Raw genomic sequence first — 25,671 nt, 5'->3', positions numbered from 1 at the left:
GAAAGGGGATACATTTTATCTCCCCAGCACTCCACATAAAGTGGGGCGTGCTGGTTTCACCTAACAAAATGTAAAAGTGATCCTAAAATCCTTTCTACCCTTGGGAACTGTAGTTCTCTCAAAGTTAGCAAATGAAAGTTAAAAGGGGAGTCCATAGAGCAACCCAGCAACAATAGGCACTTATTGCCAATAAGTTGTTAAAGAGGATAACTTTAAAAAGCCACCATGGAGAGTCTTAAACCTGACACCCATAAAAAGAGTAAAAGATTCTGTGAGTGTGGAAAAAGGTTCCCAATCACAGAGGAATTAAGGAAAAATATCCCACTAGTAAAGCAAAAAGTTCTGGTGTTGACCCAGGTCAGGATGATTGACCAGTTCTGGGAAAATCTTACCTAACAGTGTCTTCAGTTAATATTCAACCTAAAAGAAGTTGGAATATATTTGACAAATCTTTAGCTCAGTTTAAAACCCCTCAAGCTAACCCTGATCTCCTGCCTATTTCTGGACGACGTTTTCTGGACCACTACTTTGTAAAAACAGCAACACTAAGTACAGAAATGAAATTGTTACCAGCGGTAAGAGGCAAAGCGATATTGGATCACTCAGTGATGTCTGCACAGGATACTTTTGGTGGGCATAAAGACCTCACAGACATTAGCATTATTGAGTTTGCCGACAAAGCTGTGGAACAGGACGCTACCCAGTGGACCGACGCTGTTTGATAATGCACACACTGTTGTCCAATAAACATGCGATGCATCAGGGCCTGGCACCCCGTCGCACCTTACCATTTTAATCGATAATTATGCCATCAATAATGACCCAGACGGCCATGTACAGGTTGACACTGATCGCTCCATGGAAACTGATGAGCCACATGAAAATCCAGACATGCATCATACACTCAGGGAAATTGATAAAAGAATTTGTCTGACTCACCTGACGATCTCTGCCCTCACATGTTTCCGAGTTACTTCGTATCTCTTTACAATAATATCTGGGCTGAGCTAAAGTCAACACACTCTCTGCTGACTGAGGAACTGTAAACTTGACCTCATAGGATCCGAGCTGCGCTTTCGCCCATTGGGACCAAGTTGGTGAATGTGGAGGACATTATCGAAATAATTGAAATCTCAGATAACATTACTTCAATGGCTACAGAGCAAATTCCCATCAACAGTTCCGTCCGTGTCAAAGCCCAGTCTAACTTCAAATGTCTTGCATCAGCAAAATAACATAAGTGACACTCTAAGGATTGATCTGACGAGTGAACAGTGTGTACCTGTGCAAGCTCCCTCTGTATGTGGGGAGGCTTTGCTGGTTCCCACCTAGGTTATTGAGGAGTTATCCACCAATAATCTACCCCAAGGGAAACAATCCACACCTACCAAGAAAAGACATTTGCAATGAAAGTCTTGTCAAAATAGTATTAAACTGAATTACAAACTACTCTTCAGAAACATGTCCCCTCTAATTGAATAGGGTGCCTAACTGGATTTGGCAACGATTAAGGTCATCACAACTGATTGCATTGCACAGACCGACCCGGTTCTCTTTTGATCTCCCTGGTCCCCCACAGTTATTGCACACTAACGGAGAGAAGGGTTTGGATGCTTTACCATGTACAAGGGAGAGCACTTTTTCGGAGGTGGACCCCTCTAGGTTGGGCAATTCAGCTGCTGGGGATTAAGTTCATGCGCAGCGATTGCCCTCAACTACGGGTAAGCAGTTATCTTCCTTAACCCCAACCTCCATCAATCAGGTTGGAGAGTTTCAGATGACAGTTAATCAATCTTAGGGAAGAGGGAGGAGTTTGTCTGGGGGATGTCTGAATGCAAATCAACCTGAGGGTGGGGAGGGGATCCCGCAAAGTAGAAGGGAATACCTAATGAGATCAATCTGTTTACCACCCAAGGGTGTAATAAAGGCAGTGCAGAAATCAACGGATACATGCCAAGGGTGGAAAGCCCCAGTATTGGAACTTGGACCTCAGGGAGCATGGATTTTGAGCACTCTGCCTGCAAATCTATATCGAACAGTAGCGTTGGGAGTGAGTGATCTGCTACAACGTCTGCATATACCATCCACCTATGCACCACAGGATCACTCTCCTGAGAGGCCCGCCCCACATGGGGGCAAATATAGCATTTTGCAACATGCTAGAGGATCAGAGGCAGTGGTGGGCCAAAGATTGAACGGTAACGTAGGAAGAAGAATGAACAAATCAATTGGGGGTAAAAGGGATCTCAGACTTGAGATGTAATCAGTTCTGAGCTCCGATTTTCCGGTTTGTCTTAACCAATCTAACCTTCTGTTAATCTTCACAGAAATCCCATCTCTAGGACTGCTATGCTCCTCGGATATTGACAGAGTGGCCTTTCCGGACAGGACTCAACCGGATACTAGTATTATCTATCTTAATTCCCGTTTAGTAAAAGAACTTGTTTTCTCTCAGCAATCCTATCTCTTAGATTTAGACTTTGATATCAGTCCTATCAAGTTGGAGGAGGGGAGATCTTTGGGGTCTAGAGAAAACCTGTCAATTGTGGTGCAACCATGTGAAAATGAGACTAGAAGAGCTGGAATGGTGGATGAACGGGTGCATGAGAGCAAAATAGATTGGGCTGCAGTTACGCCAACTCTGTGTCATAAACCAGTGGCATAAACGAGTAAAACCCTTGGGTACGGGTTTGAGAGAGATAACCCTGTGCCTCAAATCCTGGAATACTCGTGGGAGTAGACATCTTTTTACCAATCCTTACTGCCTGGCTAAGTTTAGAGAGGCAACTTGTATATGTCTGCAAGAGACTTGGCTGATCTCTGCACCAGTTCCTAATGGTTTCCAAGTGTTCACCCAACCAGCAAAACCAAGAAATGAGGGGGGTCGGGGAGGGGGAGGGAGATCACCAGGGGGTTTGTCAATTGCAGTAGATAATGCGCTGGGTCTGACTGGGACCACTCTGGATAATTTACTCTTTGGTGCCATGGGGGTGGACTTTTCTGCCTCTGATATTGCACTGAAGATTTTGCTTATCAATTTATACTGGCACAAGAGAATCTTAGAGATTAATCCTTTTGTGGAAATAGTGTGTGAATGTATTGATGAGTGGTCTTCTAGACATCCAAATGACAGAATAATTGTGGGTGACCTAAATGCCAACCACCTTTTTCAAAACACTGCTTTGAAATTGTGTGATTCTCTATTGGACAATATGATTATGAGCTCTAAATGCCAAGCTGGAAGATCATGGTACTTGGGATTGGGGGTATTTGGGCTGCAGCCTCTGGTGTGCAAGTCATCTAATCAGCCAAATGAGGCAGACTAGCATACATGGCACAGAGTAGCTCCGCTTTATTGGAATATATATATATATATATATATGGTAGTGGCCATGTAGTTATGGTTAAGTTGGTGTTTCCATAGGAAGAGCACTATTTGGGCGGTTTATAACTTCGCTCTCCCTGGATGAATCCTCACCAAACTTTGCAAAAAAAGTATTTGGGTCACTCTGCAAAGTTTGGTGAGGATTCGTCCAGGGGGGGCAAAGTTATAGGGGGGGTCTCAATACTTTTTTTTCCCCCATAGACATAATGGGAAAAAACTTTGCTCACGCCTACAGCCCAAACCGCTGGACGGATTTACACCAAATTTGCGGCTTTATTTGGTGTAAATCCGTCCAGTAGTTTTTAAACAAATGACAAAAATGTAAGTGAAAAAAATTAGTGATAGCTGTGTTCGCTTCGCGGACACACTTCCCTGTTCGCTCCGCGGACAGGACGGTGATTGGGCAAGCAGCTTGCGTGATGTCCGCGGACATCTGACGTGCTCTCTCATTGGATGCGGTGAAAGCGTGCAGTGCGTCTGGCTTCAGAGAGACCCGCCATCTTTGTTCCTCGCCGCCTGCACAGTATGTCTTGTCTGTCTCCTGTTCCTCCCACCCCCGCTCATGCCCCGTGTGTCCTTGTCCGCCCCACCCCCATTCATGCTCCATGTCTCCCCTGTTCCTCCAGCCCCCCGCTCACGCCATCTGCACACGGTGGCCAGCGGAGGGCCGAGGAGCGGGATCTGCCGCCTGCACACGAACGCCTTGTGTCTCTCTCCCTCCCCCCCACCCCCGCTCATGCCCCGTGTGTCTCTCTCCCCTTCCCCCACCCCGCGTGTGTCTCTCTCACCCCCCCCATGTGTCTCTCTCCCTCCCGCCCACACCTGCTCATGCCCCGTGTGTCTCTCCCTCCCCCCACCCCCCGCTCATGCCCCGTGTGTGTCTCCCCTTCCCCCCCACCCCCCGCTCATGCCCCGTGTGTCTCTCTCCCCTTCCCCCCACCCCCGCTCATGACCCGTGTCTCTCTCCTCTTCCCCCACCCCCGCTCATGACCCGTGTGTCTCTCCCCCTCCCCCCCCGCTCATGCCCCGTGTGTCTCTCCCCCCCCGACCCCCCGCTCATGCCCCGTGTATCTCTCTCCCTCCCCCGACCCCCCGCTCATGCCCCGTGTGTCTCTCTCCCTCCCCTCCACCCCCGCTCATGCCCCGTGTGTCTCTCTCCCTCCCTTCCACCCCCGCTCATGCCGTGTGTCTCTCTCCCTCCCCTCCACCCACGCTCATGCCCCGTGTGTCTCTCTCCCTCCCCTCCACCTCCGCTCATGCCTCGTGTCTGTCTCCTGTTCCCCCACCCGCTCATGCCCCGTGACTTGTCTCCTGTTCCCCCCACCCGCTCATGCCCCGTGTCTCTCTCTTGTTGCCCCCCACCCCGCTCATGCCTCGTGTCTGTTCTCCCCACCCCCCGCCTCGTGTCTGTTCTCCCCACCCCCCGCGTCTGTTGTTCCCCCCACCCCCCGCTCATGCCCCGTGTCTCTCCTGTTGCCCCGTGTCTGTCTCCTGTTGCCCCCCACACCCCCTCATGCCCCGTGTCTGTCTCTCTCTCCTGTTGCCCCTCACCCCCCGCTCATGGCCCGTGTCTGTCTCCTGTACCCCCCCCACCCCCGCTCATGCCCCGTGTCTGTCTCCTGTACCCCCCCACCCCCGTGTCTGTCTCCTGTACCCCCCCAACCCCCGCTCATGCCCCGTGTCTGTCTCCTGTATCCCCCCACCCGCTCATGCCCCGTGTCTCTCTCCTGTTGCCCCCCCCCGCTCATGCCCCATGTCTGTCTTCTGTTCCCCCCCACCTCCCGCTCATGCCCCGTGTCTGTCTTCTGTTCCCCCCCACTCCCCGCTCATCCCCTGTGTCCATCTCCTGTTCTCCCCATGCCCCTCATGCCCCGTATCTGTCTCCTGTTCCCCCCACCCCCCGCTCATGCCCCGTGTCTCCCTCGTGTTCCTCCCCACCCCCGCTCATACCCTGTGTCTCCCTCATGTTCCTCGCCACCCGCTGCTCATGCCCCGTGTCTCTCTCGTGTTCCCCCCACCACCGCTCATGCCCCGTGTTTCCTTCCTTTCCCCCCCACCCCCTGCTCATGGCGCGTTTGTACCCTGTTCCCTCTCACCCCCCGCTCATGCCCATGTGTCTCCCCTGTTCCCCCCACCCCCAGCTCATGCCCTGTTGTGTTCTTTATACACCCCGCCTTCCCTTTCCCTGGTGGCCATCTTGGTAAAAGATTTTCCTTCCTACACCGGGACCGTGTGTCTCTCTCCCTCCCCCCCACCCCCCGCTCATGACCAGTGTGTCTCTCCCCCTCCCGCCCACCCCCGCTCATGACCAGTGTGTCTCTCTCCCCATCCCCCACCCCTCCTCATGACCAGTGTGTCTCTCTCTCCTTCCCCCACCCCCCGCTCATGCCCCGTGTGTCTCTCTCCCTCCCCTCCACCCCCCGCTCATGCCCCGTGTGTCTCTCTCCCTCCCTTCAACCCCTGCTCATGCCCCGTGTGTGTCTCTCTCCCTCCCCTCCACACCCGCTCATGCCCCGTGTGCGTCTCTCTCCCCTCCCCCAACCCCCGCTCTTGCCCAGTGTGTGTCGCTCTCCCCTCCCGCCACCCCCGCTCATGCCCCGTGTGTGTCTCCCTTTCCCGCCCACCCCCGCTCTTGCCCCGTGTGTGTCTTTCCCTCTCCCGCCCACCCCCGCGTGTCTTTCCCTCTCCCGCCCACCCCTGCTCTTGCCCCGTGTGTCTTTCCCCCTCCCGCCCACCGCCACTCGTGCCCCGTGTGTCTCCCCCTCCCGCCCACCCCCTCTCATGCCCCGTGTGTCTCTCCCCCTCCCGCCCACCCCCTCTCATGCCCCGTGTGTCTCTCCCCCTCCCGCCCACCCCCTCTCATGCCCCGTGTGTCTCTCCCCCTCCCGCCCACCCCCCGCTCATGCCCCATGTGTCTCTCCCCCTCCCGCCCACCCCCGCTCCTGCCCAGTGTGTCTCTCCCCCTCCCGTCCACCCCCCGCTCATGCCCAGTGTCTGTCTTCTGTTCCCCCGCTCATGCCCCGTGTCTGTCTCCTGTTCTCATCACCCCCGCTCATGCCCCGTATCTGTCTCCTGTTCCCCTCATGTGCCGTGTCTGTCTCCTGTTGCCCCCCACACCCCCGCTCATGCCCCGTGTCTATCTCCTGTACCCCCACCCACCCCCCGCTCATGCCCCGTGTCTATCTCCTGTACCCCCACCCACCGTGTCTCTCTCCTGTACCCCCCACCCCCGCTCATGCCCCGTGTCTCTCTCCTGTTGCTTCCCACCCCCGCTCATGCCCCGTGTCTCCCTCCTGTTGCCCCCCACCCCCTCGCTCATGCCCCGTGTCTGTCTTCTGTTCCCCCCACCCCCCGCTCATGCCCGGTGTCTGTCTCCTGTTCCCTCCGCTCACTCACCGTGTCTGTCTCCTGTTGCCCCCACCCATGCTCCGTGTCTGTCTCCTGTTGCCCCCCACACCCCTGCTCATGCCCCGTGTCCGTCTCCTGTTCCCCCCACCCGCTCATGCCCTGTGTCTCTCTCTTGTTGCCCCCCACCCCCCGCTCATGCCCCGTGTCTGTTGTTCCCCCCACTCCCCGCTCATGCCCCGTGTCTGTCTCCTGTTCCGCCCACCCCTCGCTCATGCCCCGTGTGTGTGTCTCCTGTTGCCCCCCACCCCCGCGTCTGTCTCCTGTTCCCCCCACCCCGGCTCATGCCCCGTGTCTCTCCAGTTGCCCCCCACCCATGCCCCGTGTCTCTCCTGTTGCCCCCCACCCCCCGCTCATGCCCCGTGTCTGTCTCCTGTTGCCCCCCACCCCCCTGCTCATGCCCCGTGTCTGTCTCCTGTTCTCCCCACCCCCCGCTCATGCCCCGTGTCTGTCTCCTGTTGCCCCCCACCCCCCTGCTCATGCCCCGTGTCTGTCTCCTGTTCTCCCCACCCCGTCTCATGCCCCGCGTCTGTCTCCTGTTCCCCTCACCCTGCTCATGCCCCGTGTCTCTCTCCTGTTGCCCCCCACCCCCCGCTCATGCCCCGTGTGTCTCTCTCCCTCCCCTCCACACCCGCTCATGCCCCGTGTCTCTCTCCTGTTGCCCCCCCAACCCCCCGCTCATGCCCCGTGTCTGTCTTCTGTTCCCCCCACCCCCCGCTCATACCCCGTGTCTGTCTCCTGTTGCCCTCACCCATGCCCCGTGTCTGTCTCCTGTACCCCCCCACTCCGCGCTCATGCCCCGTGTCTGTCTCCTGTTGACCCCCACCCCCCCGCTCATGCCCTGTGTCCATCTCCTGTTCTCCCCATGCCCCTCATGCCCCGTATCCGTCTCCTGTTCCCCCCACCCCCGCTCATGCCCCGTGTCTGTCTCCTGTTCTCCCCACCCCCCCGCTCATGCCCCGTGTCTGTCTCCTGTTCTCCCCACCCCCCGCTCATGCCCCGTGTCTGTCTCCTGTTGCCCCACCCCCCGCTCATGCCCCATGTCTCCCTCGTGTTCCCCCCACCCCCCGCTCATGCCCCTTGTCTCTCTCCTTTACCCCCCCACCCCCGCTCATGCCCCGTGTCTCCCTCGTGTTCCTCCCCACCCCCGCTCATACCCTGTGTCTCCCTCATGTTCCTCGCCACCCGCTGCTCATGCCCCGTGTCTCTCTCGTGTTCCCCCCACCACCGCTCATGCCCCGTGTTTCCTTCCTTTCCCCCCCCACCCCCTGCTCATGCCCCGTTTGTACCCTGTTCCCTCTCACCCCCCGCTCATGCCCATGTGTCTCCCCTGTTCCCCCCACCCCCAGCTCATGCCCTGTTGTGTTCTTTATACACCCCGCCTTCCCTTTCCCTGGTGGCCATCTTGGTAAAAGATTTTCCTTCCTACACCGGGACCGTGTGTCTCTCTCCCTCCCGCCCACCCCCCGCTCATGACCCATGTGTCTCTCTCCCTACCCCCCACCCCCCGCTCATGACCAGTGTGTCTCTCCCCCTCCCGCCCACCCCCGCTCATGACCAGTCTGTCTCTCTCCCCATCCCCCACCCCCGCTCATGACCAGTGTGTCTCTCTCCCCTTCCCCCACCCCCCGCTCATGCCCCGTGTGTCTCTCCCCCTCCCCTCCACCCCCCGCTCATGCCCCGTGTGTCTCTCTCCCTCCCTTCAACCCCTGCTCATGCCCCGTGTGTCTCTCTCCCTCCCCTCCACACCCGCTCATGCCCCGTGTGTGTCTCTCTCCCCTCCCCCAACCCCCGCTCTTGCCCAGTGTGTGTCGCTCTCCCCTCCCCCCACCCCCGCTCATGCCCCGTGTGTCTCTAACTCCCCCCACCCCCGCTCATGCCCCGTGTGTGTCTCCCTCTCCCGCCCACCCCCGCTCTTGCCCCGTGTGTCTTTCCCTCTCCCGCCCACCCCCGCGTGTCTTTCCCTCTCCCGCCCACCCCCGCTCTTGCCCCGTGTGTCTTTCCCCCTCCCGCCCACCGCCACTCGTGCCCCGTGTGTCTCCCCCTCCCGCCCACCCCCTCTCATGCCCCGTGTGTCTCTCCCCCTCCCGCCCACCCCCCGCTCATGCCCCGTGTGTCTCTCCCTCCCCCCACCCCCCGCTCATGCCCCGTGTGTCTCTACCCTTCCCCCACTCCTGCCCCATGTGTCTCTCCCCCTCCCGCCCACCCCCGCTCCTGCCCAGTGTGTCTCTCCCCCTCCCGCCCACCCCCCGCTCATGCCCCGTGTCTGTCTCCTGTTCTCATCACCCCCGCTCATGCCCCGTATCTGTCTCCTGTTCCCCTCATGTGCCGTGTCTGTCTCCTGTTGCCCCCCACACCCCCGCTCATGCCCCGTGTCTATCTCCTGTACCCCCACCCACCCCCCGCGTCTCTCTCCTGTACCCCCCACCCCCCGCTCATGCCCCGTGTCTCCCTCCTGTTGCCCCCCACCCCCTCGCTCATGCTCCGTGTCTGTCTTCTGTTCCCCCCACCCCCGCTCATGCCCGGTGTCTGTCTCCTGTTCCCCCCGCTCACTCACCGTGTCTGTCTCCTGTTGCCCCCACCCATGCTCCGTGTCCGTCTCCTGTTGCCCCCCACACCCCTGCTCATGCCCCGTGTCCGTCTCCTGTTCCCCCCACCCGCTCATGCCCTGTGTCTCTCTCTTGTTGCCTCCCACCCCCCGCGTCTGTTGTTCCCCCCACTCCCTGCTCATGCCCCGTGTCTGTCTCCTGTTCCCCCCACCCCCCGCTCATGCCCTGTGTGTGTCTCCTGTTGCCCCCCACCCCCGGCTCATGCCCCGTGTCTCTCCTGTTGCCCCCCACCCATGCCCCGTATCTCTCCTGTTGCCCCCCACCCCCCGCTCATGCCCCGTGTCTGTCTCCTGTTGCCCCCCACCCCCCTGCTCATGCCCCGTGTCTGTCTCCTGTTCTCCCCACCCCGTCTCATGCCCCGTGTCTGTCTCCTGTTGCCCCCCAACCCCGCGTCTGTCTCCTGTTCCCCTCACCCCCCGCTCATGCCCCGTGTCTCTCTCCTGTTGCCCCTCACCCCCGCTCATGCCCCGTGTCTGTCTCCTGTTGCCCCCCAACCCCGCGTTTGTCTCCTGTTCCCCTCACCCCCCGCTCATGCCCCGTGTCTCTCTCTTGTTGCCCCTCACCCCCGCTCATGCCCCGTGTCTGTCTCCTGTACCCCCCCACCCCCGCTCATGCCCCATGTCTCTCTCCTGTATCCCCCCACCCACCGCTCATGCCCCGTGTCTGTCTCCTGTTGCCCCCCACCCCCTGCTCATGCCCCGTGTCTGTCTCCTGTTCTCCCCACCCCGTCTCATGCCCCGTGTCTGTCTCCTGTTGCCCCCCAACCCCGCGTCTGTCTCCTGTTCCCCTCACCCCCCGCTCATGCCCCGTGTCTCTCTCCTGTTGCCCCTCACCCCCGCTCATGCCCTGTGTCTGTCTCCTGTTGCCCCCCAACCCCGCGTCTGTCTCCTGTTCCCCTCACCCCCCGCTCATGCCCCGTGTCTCTCTCCTGTTGCCCCTCACCCCCGCTCATGCCCCGTGTCTGTCTCCTGTACCCCCCCACCCCCGCTCATGCCCCATGTCTCTCTCCTGTACCCCCCCACCCCCCGCTCATGCCCCGTGTCTGTCTCCTGTATCCCCCCACCCGCTCATGCCCCGGGTCTCTCTCCTGTTGCCACCCGCTCATGCCCCGTGTCTGTCTCCTGTTCCCCCCACCCGCTCATGCCCTGTGTCTCTCTCCTGTTCCCCCCACCCGCTCATGCCCTGTGTCTCTCTCCTGTTGCCCCCCACCCCCCGCTCATGCCCCGTGTCTCTCTCTTGTTGCCCCCACCCCCTGCTCATGCCCCATGTCTGTCTCCCGTTGCCCCCCACACCCTGCTCATGCCCCGTGTCTCTCTCTTGTTGCCCCCACCCCCTGCTCATGCCCCGTGTCTGTCTCCTGTTCTCCCCTATCCCCCGCTCATGCCCCGTGTCTCCCTCCCCACCCCCCGCTCATACCCTGTGTCTCCCTCATGTTCCTTGCCACCCGCTGCTCATGCCCCGTGTCTCTCTCGTGTTCCCCCCACCACCGCTCATGCCCCGTGTTTCCTTCCTTTCCCCCCACCACCTGCTCATGCCCCATTTGTACCCTGTTCCCTCTCACCCCCCGCTCATGCCCATGTGTCTCCCCTGTTCCCCCCACCCCCCGCTCATGCCCTGTTGTGTTCTTTATACACCCCGCCTTCCCTTTCCATGGTGGCCATCTTGGTAAAAGATTTTCCTTCCTACACCGGGACGCCGCAGGCGTCCCGGTGTAGGAAGGAAAATGTTTTTGTTTTTTTTAACCACCCGGCGTTCCCACTTTGAGGACATAAGATGTTAGTGGTCTTCATCTATTGAAAAGGATGTTATGGTGACGTTGCACTAATAAAAACCTTTAAAATTTAGTTAAAAAAAAATGTTACAGGGACGTTATGGTTAAGTTACACTAATAAAAACCTATGAAATTCAATGAAAAAACTTTGTTAAAAGGGACGTTATGGTTAAGTTGCGCTACTAAAAACCTATAAAATTCAGTGAAAAAACTTTGTTAAAGGGACATTATGGTTCCAAGTAAAACCGAAAAACCCTTGAAATTCGCCAGTTATGGTAAGATAAGCAACCATAACTCGCGCCACCACCGTGCACTGCTAAGACTAACACCCAGGACATCAAAGATGACATCATAAATGTCATTGATGACATCACTCATGACATCACATGTCTGGCTCACTCTTTTTTCTTTTGCTGACATATCTAGGCCACATGGTTTTCTTCAGTAACAGTCAGAAACTAAAAATGTAATTTTATTTGTAGACGTATCCTTCAAGTAGGTTCTTACAGTAATTCCCTTAGAGTCCAGTCACATTATATGAAACATATACATACGGGAAGACACAAGCTTGAAAGACAGCAATCCTTTTTGTGCATAAAGATAATCAAAAGACTTATGAGCACTTTCTGATAGTTCTGTTGTTTTTTTTTATGGCTGTACTTTCCCTGTATATGGTCATATCTGTATACATTGTACTCACACTACTTTCGTTAGGGTCCAATCACATCAATTGATACATATACCTAGGGTAAATAGCAGCTTTGAAACAGAGCGATCATTTATTTGCATGAAAATAATCAGTTAAATTATGAATTGTTTCTGCTACTACTTGTGCTTTTTTGCTAACTTCACTTTCCCTGTATATACCCATATTGGTATGTGTTCTTGTGTCTTTGTGTTTTGTCTATAGTAATGCAATTATGTAATACATGTGTTTTATTAGCTACTTATTACATATTTCACAGTACACAAAAATCTATTAAGAAAACAAATATCATTTCATTATTCAACATATTAACATTATGAATATTATACATTCATCTTGTACACTGCACACAATGTTATGTTTCTGTATGAGTAGCTTAGTATACTAGATAGAACCCCATAATAGAGTGCTATTTACATCAATGCATCGTTCAACGCACTAATTAGGGTATGATATTTATTGCAATGATCCTTGACACTTGTTTCGCAACATTATAATAAGAATCCCTTGTACACATTTCATGAAAAGTACATACACATGTGATGTCATCAATGACATTTGTGATGTCATCTTTGATGTCCTGGGTGTTAGTCTTAGCAGTGCACGGTGGTGGCGCGAGTTATGGTTGCTTAGCATAACTGGCGAATTTCAAGGGTTTTTCGGTTTTACTTGGAACCATAACGTCCCTTTAACAAAGTTTTTTCACTGAATTTCATAGGTTTTTAGTAGCGCAACTTAACCATAACGTCCCTTTAACAACGTTTTTTCATTGATATAACTGTTGCGTTTCGTGTTCAGTGTTTAAGAATGATTGGAGTGATGACAGCATATCGATGGCAGTATTTGATATGGCTCTAATCACTAGAGAATTTAGAACCCAACCGTACCTCACGACCAACTCCAGAGGCAATGCAATTTGTTGGTCTGATACCAATATCAATTTCTTAAATCAAAACCTAAGTGCTATTGTGAACACCACCACCCTTGAGTGGAATATTCATAATTTCAATGAGACTGGGAACCAACGGTTCATTGATGACTTGATCTCAGGGGTGCACTCTCACTTAGTTAAGTAGATCAGTTAGACCCCTATATTGCTATAATAAAGATCTAGAAAGCGCAAAAACCAATATGAGGAGGGAGATCAGACAACTTTGAGGCCTGAATGGAGATGGTCTGCTTATATTGATCGTATTAAAAAAATTAAGCAGAACTATTTTAAGTCAACAAAAACCTTGTTACTACAGCATGATGCTGAGACAATGCTCTGGCTCCTGATTAACTCCTGAGTGAGTGCTTTTTGGTCACTTATTAACTGCCAGGACTCCAATTATACTGTTATACAACTAAACCACATCCCAAGATGGAGTGATCTCTTTTTTTTAGAACATATTTGTCTTTGGAGAGTAATACTGCAATTGACTTGGGGATTAACTCATCTACAGATATCAACACGTGGCAGCCAGAGTTAGAGATCTCTACTATCTATGCCCTCTTAAAAAGATGTAAAAAATCTCGAGCCGCAGGCCCGAATGGCTTAACTAATAACTCTCTTAAGGCTGACCAACTAAATTGGGCCAATGTACTTTATCTAGAATTTGTAGATATCATCCGGACGGGAACTACACCCCCTTCGTGGAGCACGACCCAGGTATTTCCGATCTTCGAATGTGGCAGCAGGTCCGAACCTAAAAACTAACAGCCAATTTCTTTAATATATGCAGAATGCAAGATCTTTTCTGCATTCTTGCTGTCCCACTTGGAACAATTGGCTTCGTCAATGCACCTTTTGAACAAACTGTAGACAGGATACTGCAAGGGCCATTCCACCAACATCAATGGACTTGTGGTTAAGTGCATCCAAGAAGCCTCCTAGCGGATGCCCAAAGGCTGCACCTATATGGCATCACTAGATTTATCGGCTGCTTTTGATAGCGTGGACCGGAACAAGTTATGGGCCAAACTGGCTGGATGGGGTATGCCAGTGGGACATCTGAGACTTGTAAACGGGGTCTATGAAAACTGTGGGATACAGGTACGGCTGTGTCAAGGAGATCTTAGTAAGGGAATTCATTCATACCGGGGGGGGGGGCAATGCTGTGTATTGGTGCCATGGCTTTTTTAATCAATACATGTCCGATGTCGCAGAATGCCTGGGTCCAAGAGGTTTGATCTCTCCTAAGGTTGGGTTGTCGAAAAAATAGCATGGCTGGCCTGTGCAGCTGATTTTCTGATATTTGATCAAGCTAAGGTCGGCCTGCAGAGACTGCCAAAAGCTTTTGCAGTGTACGCCAAAGACAATGGCCTCATTATCAGCCCAAAGAAAAAAAAATATTGGCATTTACTATGACAAGTAGGAAGAGTAGTCATACCATGTGGAACATTGGAGGGACTCCTGTAAACAATAGTCTCAGTGTTGTATACTTGGGGTTTTATTTTGGGGCTCATAAAGGCTTAAACATGGGTTAAGACATCCTGTTGCAAAAAGCAGGACAGCTACAGTGGCAGATAATGAAAATTGACCGCAAGTTTGGCAGATTCTAGATCAAACCCGCCATTATGTTTTTTGAAGGGAAAATTATACCCAAAATAACCTATGGTCTTGAATTACAAAACGATATAATAGCTAAGCTACTAGATCGGGTTTGAGGGTAAGCTGTGCAGGAAGATCCTCAGGCTTTTCGAATGCTGTGCCATTGGCAGCCATTAGGTTTGAAATTGGGGTCACTTCATTAAAGGTCTGGGTCGACTGGAGACTACTGACACTATTCTCCAAACTTATGGCTCCTTTACCCGATTCCTTAAATCAGACCCTTGGTGCAGCTATTAACCCCAGAATTTAGCCCAATGGTAAATTTAGCTACTTGGACCTTCTCTGGATGAAATGTGAAGCAATATTGACAAGAATTGGTTCTGATCTGGAGACCTTAATTAATAATTCTCTGAAAACCAATCGGTCGATGTTCGACTCTGATTGGATGCTGACAGTGGATGCTTTCCACTATTACACATCTATGAGCAATCCTTCCATGAGTACAAACGCAGAGGAACTCTTGTCTATCATCTTGAACGAATTTCCTAATCGCTATTACATGGGGCTGTTACTTAGGTAACTTTGGAACCTGCTTCCGACCAAAGAGATTTTGCTCAGGAGAAGACAGATTGCTGAAGATGAGATCAGTTGTAGATTCTGCAGTCCTGTACCAGAAACGATAAAACACTTAGGGCCTCATTACGACCCAGGCGGTAAGGGGTTAACGGCGCCGTAAACGGTGGTGGCGACGTTAACCCCTTATCGCCTAATTACGAGGTCCCTTTGCGGGACCCGACGTTAACGGCTGGTTTTTACCAGCCGTTAAGGATTGGACCCGCAAAGGGACCTTGGAGGTATTTACGGTACCGAAATTTGCGGTACCGTAACTACAGCCTTCCCCATTTCCATTGAGCCCTATGGGGGCAAGAATGGGGAAGGGCCAATGCTGAATGGGGAATTACCGCCCCGCCAACCTTGGAATGGGGCGGTAATTCCGCCATTCACCATGGCACAATCAGTAAAATACCGGCGGCAACCATGGCGCTACTAGCGCCATGGTTACCTCCTGGGTCGCATTGAGGCCCTTAGTCCTCAAATGTAAAGCATTAAAGTATAGGACTAAATATATGAGGCCTTTGCTGAAATATCAAGCAGGTTGTAGTGATGACACTATTTGGAAATGATGCCTAAATATCCAAAATGCACATGAAGGTTTGGCATTGGCTGGCTTTATTAAAAGTCTAAATATCTTGTAAAGTCGGTTGAGTATACCTATGTAGCTGCTACTTCAGTGAATGTTCAACTAATAAGAGGTGTTGGAGGAATTAAGGTCTGTATTTCTGTGTTTCCATTTCGATTCTATCCGAACCGTTATTCCTACTTTGTTTCGGAATTAAGGATTGTTTTTAAAAGGGATTTAAAGTGAAAGTTCAAGTAATGGATATCTTGATTAAGACTATGGCCCTCATTAAAAGTCAGGCGTTAAGGGTTTAACGGCGCCTCGGCGCCGTTAAACCCTTAATGCCCGATTCACACTTTAACGCCTGCTTTTTGCAGGCGTTAAAGTCCAAGGTGCTAAGCGACCTTGGTGCTAATTACGGCACCGTAATTTACGGTGCCGTAATTAGCGCCTTCCCCATCCCCATTATGCCTTATGGGGCAAAAATGGGAATGGGGAAGGGCAAATGGTGAATGGGGAATTACTGCCCCACTCACCTTGGAATTAGGCGGTAATTCCGCCATCCACCTTGGCGGAATCCGGCATGGACTATGGTGCTAATAGCACCATGGTCCACCGCCTGACTTGTAATGAGGGCATATGTGTTTATGTATACATTTAAACTGTATGTATAAAATTCAAGAATTATTGGCTTCAGGTCTGGTCTAACATGGCAACATGTTAATTGATAAACTATTTATACTTTCTTTTCCCAAATTTGTTCTGTATAGATAAGTCGCGTCTTCCTGGGTTGTGGTTTAGCCAAGAAAAACCATGCATCAAGTAAGTTTAAAGTGGAGACCCAGAATGAAGACTGCGCCAAACGAATAAGTTGCAGAGTGATTTATTATTTTCAAAAGGTGCCCTTCTTCATGACACATGTTTTGGCCTTTCTTAAAGCCTTTTTCAAATCAGGGCCTCTCAACCGAGTTGTCAGTACAAACTTGTAGTCTTGTATGCCCCTAATACTTTTATATCATATCTGCTGGTCAATATCCGGGTGGGATTCCTGCTCACTCAGTCGTTCCGCGTTTAATCGCACGCTTCCTTTCCTCAAGGAAACTGTATGTATGTTTGATGTATTTTTGCTTTGTTGCTTAGAATTTTGGTATTTATGTATTTTTTGCATCTTTTGTATTTTTGTAAAGAAAGAATTTGTAAAGGTTTAATTTAAACCGAATACAATAAAAAATAAAATGTCCAGCTGATTTCCATTATAACTAGTCTGCACGTTTAGCTTGGTGTTTCCTTCAATCCACACTGACTCTTTCTTCCTCTTCCTGCCTCATTACTTGAGGCTTTATGGGAATTTGGGTCCATAGGAATTTTGGATCTTTTTATAGTTACATTGTTGTGGATCTTGGTTTAAATCAAAAACTGCGAATTACTGTGCAGTAAATCCACCGATTTTTTAAAGGAAAAGTGGAGGATTTACATCCAGCAACAGGTTTGAGGTAAATCTGCCACTTCTCCAAAGATCTGTGGATGTAATCTGCATTAATTCCGCCGGCAGTAAATCCGCCAAAAATGTATAATTTGGCAGTGTGGGAAAAATAATGGTAATTCCATTATCACGCAAAAAAGTACAGGTATCTGAATTACTGCTCATATATTATCCTGCACCGCCAAACTTGTAAAGATGCCAATTATCATTACCTATTCTGGCTAAAATTACAACCAAAGTGGTTAAGGGAATTCCTCTATAACTAAAAAGGGAGGATTCCCCGAGAATGATCTAGGCAAGGGGTGGCAGGATGGGTTAAACTAGAGGTGCACTAAGGGTTTCTTACACAATAGTTGTGCTAGTCTCCCTCTGGATCGTGTACTCTACATACGGTTTCACGGTTATAGCACAAAGCACACTTCTAGACACCAAACAGTCAAGGATATAGCCCCAGCTTGATTTCAGTAATACTCAATTCCAGTGACAGAGTGCCTGGCTCACAGTAATATGTACAGCACAATTTACACACTATGCTGCAAGCCACAGATATTCCCACCCTCATTTGGGGTCGCAGTTGAAGTTGTGGTGTCCAGGCATGCCCCTAGAAATACCATTCTTTGAGGTGGAATCACAGACGACTTTTTGTAGCTATGCAATGCTATGCTATGCAATGGTAGACAGATTTCCGAGGCCCTTGTGTGGTATAGGACCAGTGTGAAGGATGGTGCTTGGATCAGCCAGTTGTCCAAATTAGGTTATACGTGGATCCCAGTCTTCCTGAGCTGTGCTGCAGTTGAGTCAAGGCGTTTAGTAAACTACTTTAGACCGACTTGAGGAAAAATAAAATAAAATTAGGAGGACCACCTTGAATTGAAAATGGTGGCCTGCCACAATGAAACGTTGGAACTTGAGACGGCAGGGGTGAATAGCAATGTGGAACTAGGCTTCCTACTTGTGCAGGAATGATAGAAAATCTCCCTTGGCAAGCTGGTGAGAACTGTGTGAGCGGAGAGGAATTTGCTGAGGTAGCATAGGTCGAGGATGGGTCTCCACCCACCCAACTTTTTCCGGACCAGGTAATCGTGAGTAAACCCTGATTCTTTTGATAATGAGGGGCATTCTCTATAGCTCCTTGTCACAGGAGCAAGCACCTTTAGTTGAAGTGCATGAAGATTTCTGGCATGTTGGCGGGGAGGGTTCTTAGTGGCATAGCTACAAATCAGAGGGCATGGCTGAAGGCTACCATGGAATGCACTCAATTGACTGATGTTATTCGCCTCCATAGATGTTGTCATGAAGAAAGACAGGTGCCCGCCCACAAGTTGGGAGACGCAGCATAAAACTGAGGTGGAGCTTAAAAGGAGAACCCCCACCCCCCGGAGAGTAGAAAGGACATGCTAGCAGAGAAAATAAATACAAGAAATTAGGACGAGTGAAAACCAGAAAGGGAGGTGAAGGGGACCAGGCTATAGCAGGGTGATGTGAAGGAAGAAGAGGTGAGCAGAAAAGCAGAAGAGTACAGGAAGAGCAAAGGGAGCTAGGAGAAGGAAGGTGCTCATCAGTAGGGGGAACCATCGAGGTAGGAAGCCAACCACCCCAGTGCTGACGAAGACTAGTTAGTCTGCCAAAGGCACTCCAATATTACTGCTGCTAGCAGTGGCACTATTTTAGTAAAAATAGTATAACTACCAGTACTACTACCACTGGTAGAACTACTACCAGTAGTAGTTGCACTATTAATACTACCGGTAGAATTTGTATGACAACTAACCCCGCCCCACCAATAGAAGTAGTAATAGTACTACTACCCATAGTTCCAATATTACTGCTACAACCACTATCACTATTTAAGTAAAAATAGTAGAACAACAAGTAGTACTACTGCTAGTAGAACGAATACCGGTAGCAGTTGCACTAATAATACTACCGGTAGTATTTATACTACAACGATCAATGCTGAACATATTAGAACAACTGCTAGTAGTAGCACTACTACCAGTAACAGTGCTGCCACTACTACTACTACTACTACAATGCTAACAGAAGCAAAACTACTACTAAACGTACTAACAGAATTGCCAGAAATAGTAATATAACAGTTGTGGTGGTACTACTACTGTTAGAGGAAGTGCTACATATGATGCCATTAGAAAACTACTGCTACTAATCGTGGTAGTAATAGCACTACTAATGCTACTACTATTACAGGGAATACTATTGGCAATAGCACTACTAATAATACTACACAAAATGAAAAATTATTGGTTGTTGCAGTAATATTACTGCTACTGGCAGTATTACTACTAGTAGCACTTCTGCTGATACTACTATTTATGGGTTGGGATGAGAAGGTAAATAAACGTGGGTGTAAAAGAAACTACTAAAATACTATTGTTACTAAGTACTACTACTGCAGTAGCAGTAATATTGCTGTTAATAGTAGTAGTACCACTACTGCTCATAGTAATGGTACTGTTGGTAGCCATACTAGTACTAACAGTAGCACTACTAATTCTGTTACTACTATTGATGGGGCGCAAAAGTGAAAAAAACAGGTATAAAACAAATGAAAATGCAACCTTTCGCTTTCTCCTTGGTATAAACAATACGCAACAAAACCTAACTACCTCTCTCTACGCCCGCCATATCTGCCGGCCGTACTCTACAATTGGTGTTGTCTGCTCAGTTGATCACAACACTTGTGTCCAGTCAAGCCACAGTTTAAGAAATAATAAAACAAATGTTATTAATACATTAGCACATTATTCTAAAAAAAAACATTTGTTTGCCTGTGTTTCCACAGGACACATTGTACAAGACAACAAAACAAGTATCTTCAATTCAACAAACCCAATCTCGGCTTGATAGTGGGGTTAGTACGTGTCAGATGTTATTTCTAGTATACACTTTTGACTTTGGAATTTACCAACTCTGTTACGATTCAGTCAATGAGAGAGTTATTCTGGATCTATTCATAAAGAGACAGATTTTAGAAGCTCTTATTGGAACAAGTTTCATTTGTGTCCACCAGATGTGTCTACATATGTTTCGGCTAGGTGGATATTTAAGGCACCATCTCTGGTGTCTATCCCTGTTATTGTAGCCGTCTTCAGGACAAGATATTTCTTCAAAAGTTTGGTGCATTCGTCTATTCACCCATACATTTTTGCTTTGTGATCACTGTAAACAATGCCATAATAAAAGATGCAAAAAAGATTTTTTTGTTAAATCTCAGAAGGTTAAGAAGTGGACAAGGTTAGGCAGGTTATATGGTAATTTAGTTCCCTAGCGTAGAATACTGACCTGGTCAGTCTTCTTGGTCGGGCATGAGTATCATAAGTTTTTAAGGGATTGAATCCTACTTTGACAGTGGCCGCATTTGGACTGCCTGTGGTTTCTCTTCTTTTCATGCAGACGAGATATTATTTCATTTCATTTCACCTGTGCTCAACGAAAAAAAGGTTGAAATGTGGGTGTATTGGCTATCATATTCATAATCAATTAATTTTGCAACACATTTTTATTCATTGCCGTGATTTATTACTAACCTCTTTGGATGTTATTCTGTGCACGCGTTGACATTTTCATTAGTGTCAGGTAGTGCAAGGTCATTCTTGCCCTTTTTAAGGCTTCACTCCTTGTGTAAACATTGGAGTATTGGACATATCCGTCAGTCTGTTGGAGCAAGCCAGATAAAAAATGCTTCTGCCCCATTGCGTTTATCTATTTCTATTTTTTTAGGTTCTTGCAATCGATTGATTTTCTATATGTATTAGTTAGTATATGTTATGTCTAAATGGCCCAATCTAGAGTTTTTGTCTAGTTTCGCTTATGGCAATTTTCTGCCCGTTTCTCTGTCATTCATTCCATATGCTCATATTAACTATGGCTGCGTTGTTTTTTTCATTGTACTTATACATTTGTGTGGCGAATTCAGTCTCCTTCCTTTCGGTGTTCTGTGCAAACCAGTGTCTCGCGTTTCAATGTGTATCGCAGACTGTTGTCTGTATACCTTACAAGACGTGCGTTTGTGTATGTACTGACGTTGTTACTCGCCATACGTCTAGAGTGTTTAAGTTGATCTCTGTTTCGGCCAAGTACATCGGCCATCTTGGATGAACTGCTTTGTTGTAATTTTCCTACGATTGCATTGTGCGGACCTGTGACCTTTGTAAAGTGCATTTCATATTGATCTACATTGACCCTTTCACTAAATAGTTTTTAAACGTTCGTGCCAAATTGGTGAGAAAGGCGGAATCTTCTTTATTTTATTATCGCAGATCTTATGTTGTGTGTTGCCCTCTTGATATTAGGAATGCTGGAGATGTTATTTGCACTGCCTCCTTCTGCTATTTTTGAGCTGGTGTTTCTAGTTCTTAGCTGGGTAGCTGAATAGCATTACCAACGATGTTTAGGGTGGTCCACCTTCATAACAGCATATGTGTGATGTCTAAAGTTCATTTTTAGAAGAAAACTCCCCATTCGACTGCTGAATTTAGGCAATTGTTTTACAGTATCTAGGTTATATATCTATTTTTGTTTGCACTTTCTTAGTGCGAGGAGGATTCAATCCCTTAAAAACGTACAATTCTCATGACCGACCAAGAAGACTGACCAGGTCAGTATTCTACACTAGGGAACTAAATGAGCCTATAACCTGCCTAGCCTTGTCCACTTCTTAACCTTCTGAATTCTAAACAAATCTTTTTGTATGTTTTTATGTCTTTGTTTACAGTGATCACAATGCAAAAATGTATGGGTGGATAGACGAATGCACCAAACTTTTGAAGAAATATCTTGTCCTGAAGACGGCTACAAAAGATAGACACCAGAGATGGTGCCTTAAATATCCACCTAGCCGACACATATGTAGACACATCTGGTGGACAAATGAAAGTTGTCCCAATAAGAGCTTCTAAAATCTGTCTCTTTATGAACAGATCCAGAATAACTCTCTCCTTTACTGAATCCTAACAGAGTTGATAAATTCAAAAGTCAAAAGTGTGTACTAGAAATAACATCTGACACGTACTAACCCCACTATAAAGCCAGAGATCGGGCTTGTTGAATTGAAGATAATTGTTTTGTTTTCATGTACAATGTGTCCTGTGGAAACACAGGCAAACAAATTTTTTTTTAGAACAATGTGCTAATGTATTAATAAAATTTGTTTTATTATTTCTTAAATTGTGGCTTGACCGGACACAAGTGTTGTGATCAACTGAGCAGACAACACCAATTCACCAATTGTAGAGTACGGCCGGCAGATATGGCGGGCGTAGGGAGGTAGTTGGGTTTTGTTGCATATTATTTATACTGTTATCTTCCCATTTAAAGCCTAACCTCCCTTGACCAAAAAATTGGGAATTACCCATTTGTATTTCCTTGCTTTCTCTTTAGTCCGTTCCACTATAGTGGATGCACAAACTGCAACACCTCTTCCTTTGATGCCAGAGCACACCAAAGGGAGTTCAACCGTAGCAAGAACAATGCTCACAAAAGGGCGACAAAGGTTAGATGCAAGCATTTTTCTTTCACTGGAAAATAAACAGAAGCTCAATCATTAGTTAGGAACAACATATTTAAGTTGTATGAAAACTGTATGAGACTTAAGACAGTGGTGGATCCACCCTCGATAAGTACCCATTTCGGAAAGACTAGAGCCTTGACTCTAATCTACAGGCTACACTTTGACCACATAGCCATAAACAAAGATCGGCAAACGCGCAGTGCAGCATGTAGCACTGTGGAAATGTATTCACTGCTTCGCATAAAGTCACAAGTTACTCTGAAGCATGTGCATTTACCAGTCTCGCAATGTATGGTTGCAGAAATAAGTCACTCACCTTCTGGAGGTTCCACTGCACTAACAATGCGTTCTTTTAAAGGCTCAGACACTGCTTGAGGTGGTCTATCATCCAACATTTCTTCAATACCACTGGAACACAGCCTGGATGAACGCCTGTGTATCGGATCTCTCTCGTGATTAATTACAATTGTGTGCAATTCTTCTTCCTTTTCAACACTGTGCAATGGTTTCACTGGTTGTTCTGGCGGTATTGATGGGAGATCTAAAATGATACATAGAAAATGAAATTGAGTTATATGACCAAGTAATCTCGCCACTGCTATAATAACTAACAGAAATAGGCTCTTGGCATTTACAATCATACGGTGGGAAATGCTCAGAGGAAACCATAAATCAAAATTCTAAGAGTTACCCTTAAAATCATTTATCTGCTTCAGTGTGGGTCCCACTATGGCAGAAGCCCATGTTCAGGTTAGGAATAGCCTGTAGAGCAATAGGGCAATGGCTGAACCAAAAACACAACGCTAGAGTGTCCCACTTTTCTGGCCCATAAGTGGGCCAGTTTGATAAGTTACTTCACCATGTGGCTAGTAGTTTTGACCAGTGTTACTCATTACATATTCTTTAAAATGCACAATTTGCATCACATTTTATCAAAAACCTCTTCCTTGGGTTCTAATCAAACAGTCACAAAAAAAATGAATTGAGGGTTTGCAACGGTGCACCACTTTGTCATTGGTGCCGAGACAATTGTATGCCCCAGTCCAAATCCTGCCCATGTTTGACATAAATTACTTGGTACAGAAGTGACTGGTAAAAAAAAGCTCTTCTCTCTGCACCACATCTAGTTATGAGCACAGGGCCAACTCTGGGTGAATCTTAGCTAGGAGAGAGTTGACACGTAAGGTGGCATACGCATCTTGTTGGTTGTGTTTGGCTACTTACCCACCCATTGAAAGTCCATCGCCATGCTATTCCCTCTGGCGATTCCCACCTACTACCTGTCGCTCCTCACCAAAAAAATCCTCCTGGGATCTCTTTGAGCTAGCTCTATCAAGCAATAACATAAGATGTTGGCCTGCCAGTTTAATTCCTAAACAGTCTGCTGAGAGTTAATGGCTTAATTCCAGGCGTAGATGCACTACTGGTGTAATAAAAATGTATTAATGAAGAGTGTGTTTGGGTCCTTGATTTATAACTCCTGTTAAAAACAAGCATTGGCAGTGCCAACAGTTTTAGCTTGTGTGGGCATTAGGCATTTGCCATGCAGTATCATATGCACAGGTAATCAGTTTTCACGATGATGCCAATTTATGGCCAAATAGTGCAGTTCCTGGCAAATGCCTATCCTGTGCCAACATAAGTCAAAACTGTTGGTATTGCCAAAGCTTATATCCCTGAAAGCGCCCTAACACTTTCCATATTCTTTCATCAATGTGTACAATGCAGTGCCATCTCGCCATGGGAAGGGCTGATGAAATCATTTTAATCAAAACCGAACATCAAGGCTCATGCAATCATGTCTTTTTGTTCCCATCAGTTCTTTATTTTTTAAGTATGTTTGAATGCACCTTTAATAAAGCTTACTAGCGCTTTTCACAAATGGAAGGGTCTACCACTTTAAGTGGGCAATACAATATTTTGATAGATGGCTTCCAGAGCTTTTAGGTCCTATTGATGCGACAACTGCGTTGGACCATCTGGCACTTTAAGCTGATCCTCTCAGCAGCAAACACCTTACCCAGGGAGATATGTACCCTTTAAGTGGACAAAAGACACACTCTCTGTTCCCCCGTTTGTTGCGGCACTCGGTTTTAAACATATTCCATGGCATCACTTCTCCCTAGTCAGTCTCTTAGAGCAATGCATTTTTGGCACAAAAATGCTTATAACATTTTTTAGCATTGATATACAGAGTGGATGACGAGTATCATTAACAATGGGTGAGAGGATGCAGATATAAGAAAAGGTGAGGCAGGGGAGGTAAATACATGAACCAGGTACAAGAACACTAGAGCAGGAAATAGGAGGCGGAGGTGGTTGGCTGTAAAACACTTCATCTTCTTCGGAGTAATCCCTTGAAACATCATAAAATATTTAATTTGCATAACCGAGACCTTGCCAGACAGGGCATCTGCCCAGGCCGTGACAAATCCTGAACAAATTGTCTATCATATTTTTGATAAGGTTCTATATGTATCCATCCGTCCACCCCCAAAGGTTTAGTTTTACTGGTGGCAGGGCGCCTTTATACACTTCTCTGCTCCTATTTCGAACTGCATGTCTACCGATTCTCTTTTTAGTTTTTATTGTTAGGTAGTACAGTTAGAGGAGAGATGTGATGTGATGTGAGGCAGGACACGCAGATTGTGGTGATTGTCCCACCCAGTACATGGCCATCCCCGCCCAAAATAAGCAACAGAATGTAACTGTGCTGTATAGACCTTGCCATTCTTAGTCATAAGCAGTCTTCTGAGAGATCATTGCTTAATGGCAACTGTAAATGAACTACTGGTCTACTACAAATGTCTTAATCAAGTATGCCTTGAGCCAGTACATTTATATGCAGTATGTCTCTTCTGGCAGCTGTTTCTGACACAGAAGTCCTGTTAAAACCGGGCAATGGCAGAGCTAACCGTTTTGCCTTGCCTATAGGTATTGGCACAGCTGGTCAAGGAATGTTCCAAGAGATGACAAGGATTTTATTGAATAATTTCTCAGGCCTCTAGTGCCTTCCATCTCTCTAGTCTAAAAATCACCAATCCTCCCTCAGCAGGCGTCCTTATTGCC

The 25,671-nt window shown here is 48.5% G+C and overlaps 1 protein-coding gene across 3 annotated transcripts in view; it reads right to left on the bottom strand.

Moving 5' to 3' along the window:
- The window catches only part of PHF20 (PHD finger protein 20), a 2,392,123-nt gene that overhangs the window by 1,247,749 nt on the left and 1,118,703 nt on the right, over positions 1-25,671 (bottom strand). For all 3 annotated transcript variants that reach the window (XM_069652246.1, XM_069652248.1, XM_069652247.1), the window contains exon 11: positions 22,919-23,143. In XM_069652246.1, coding sequence (XP_069508347.1) covers positions 22,919-23,143 — 225 coding nt within the window. The remainder of the gene's footprint in view (positions 1-22,918; positions 23,144-25,671) is intronic.

Source organism: Ambystoma mexicanum, chromosome 3p (genome assembly GCF_040938575.1).
Source record: "Ambystoma mexicanum isolate Mex_15411 chromosome 3p, UKY_AmexF1_1, whole genome shotgun sequence".
NCBI classification, from domain to species: domain Eukaryota; kingdom Metazoa; phylum Chordata; class Amphibia; order Caudata; family Ambystomatidae; genus Ambystoma; species Ambystoma mexicanum.
Note: the sequence above shows the minus strand (reverse complement) of the source record. Positions and strands in the feature narration are given on the sequence as shown.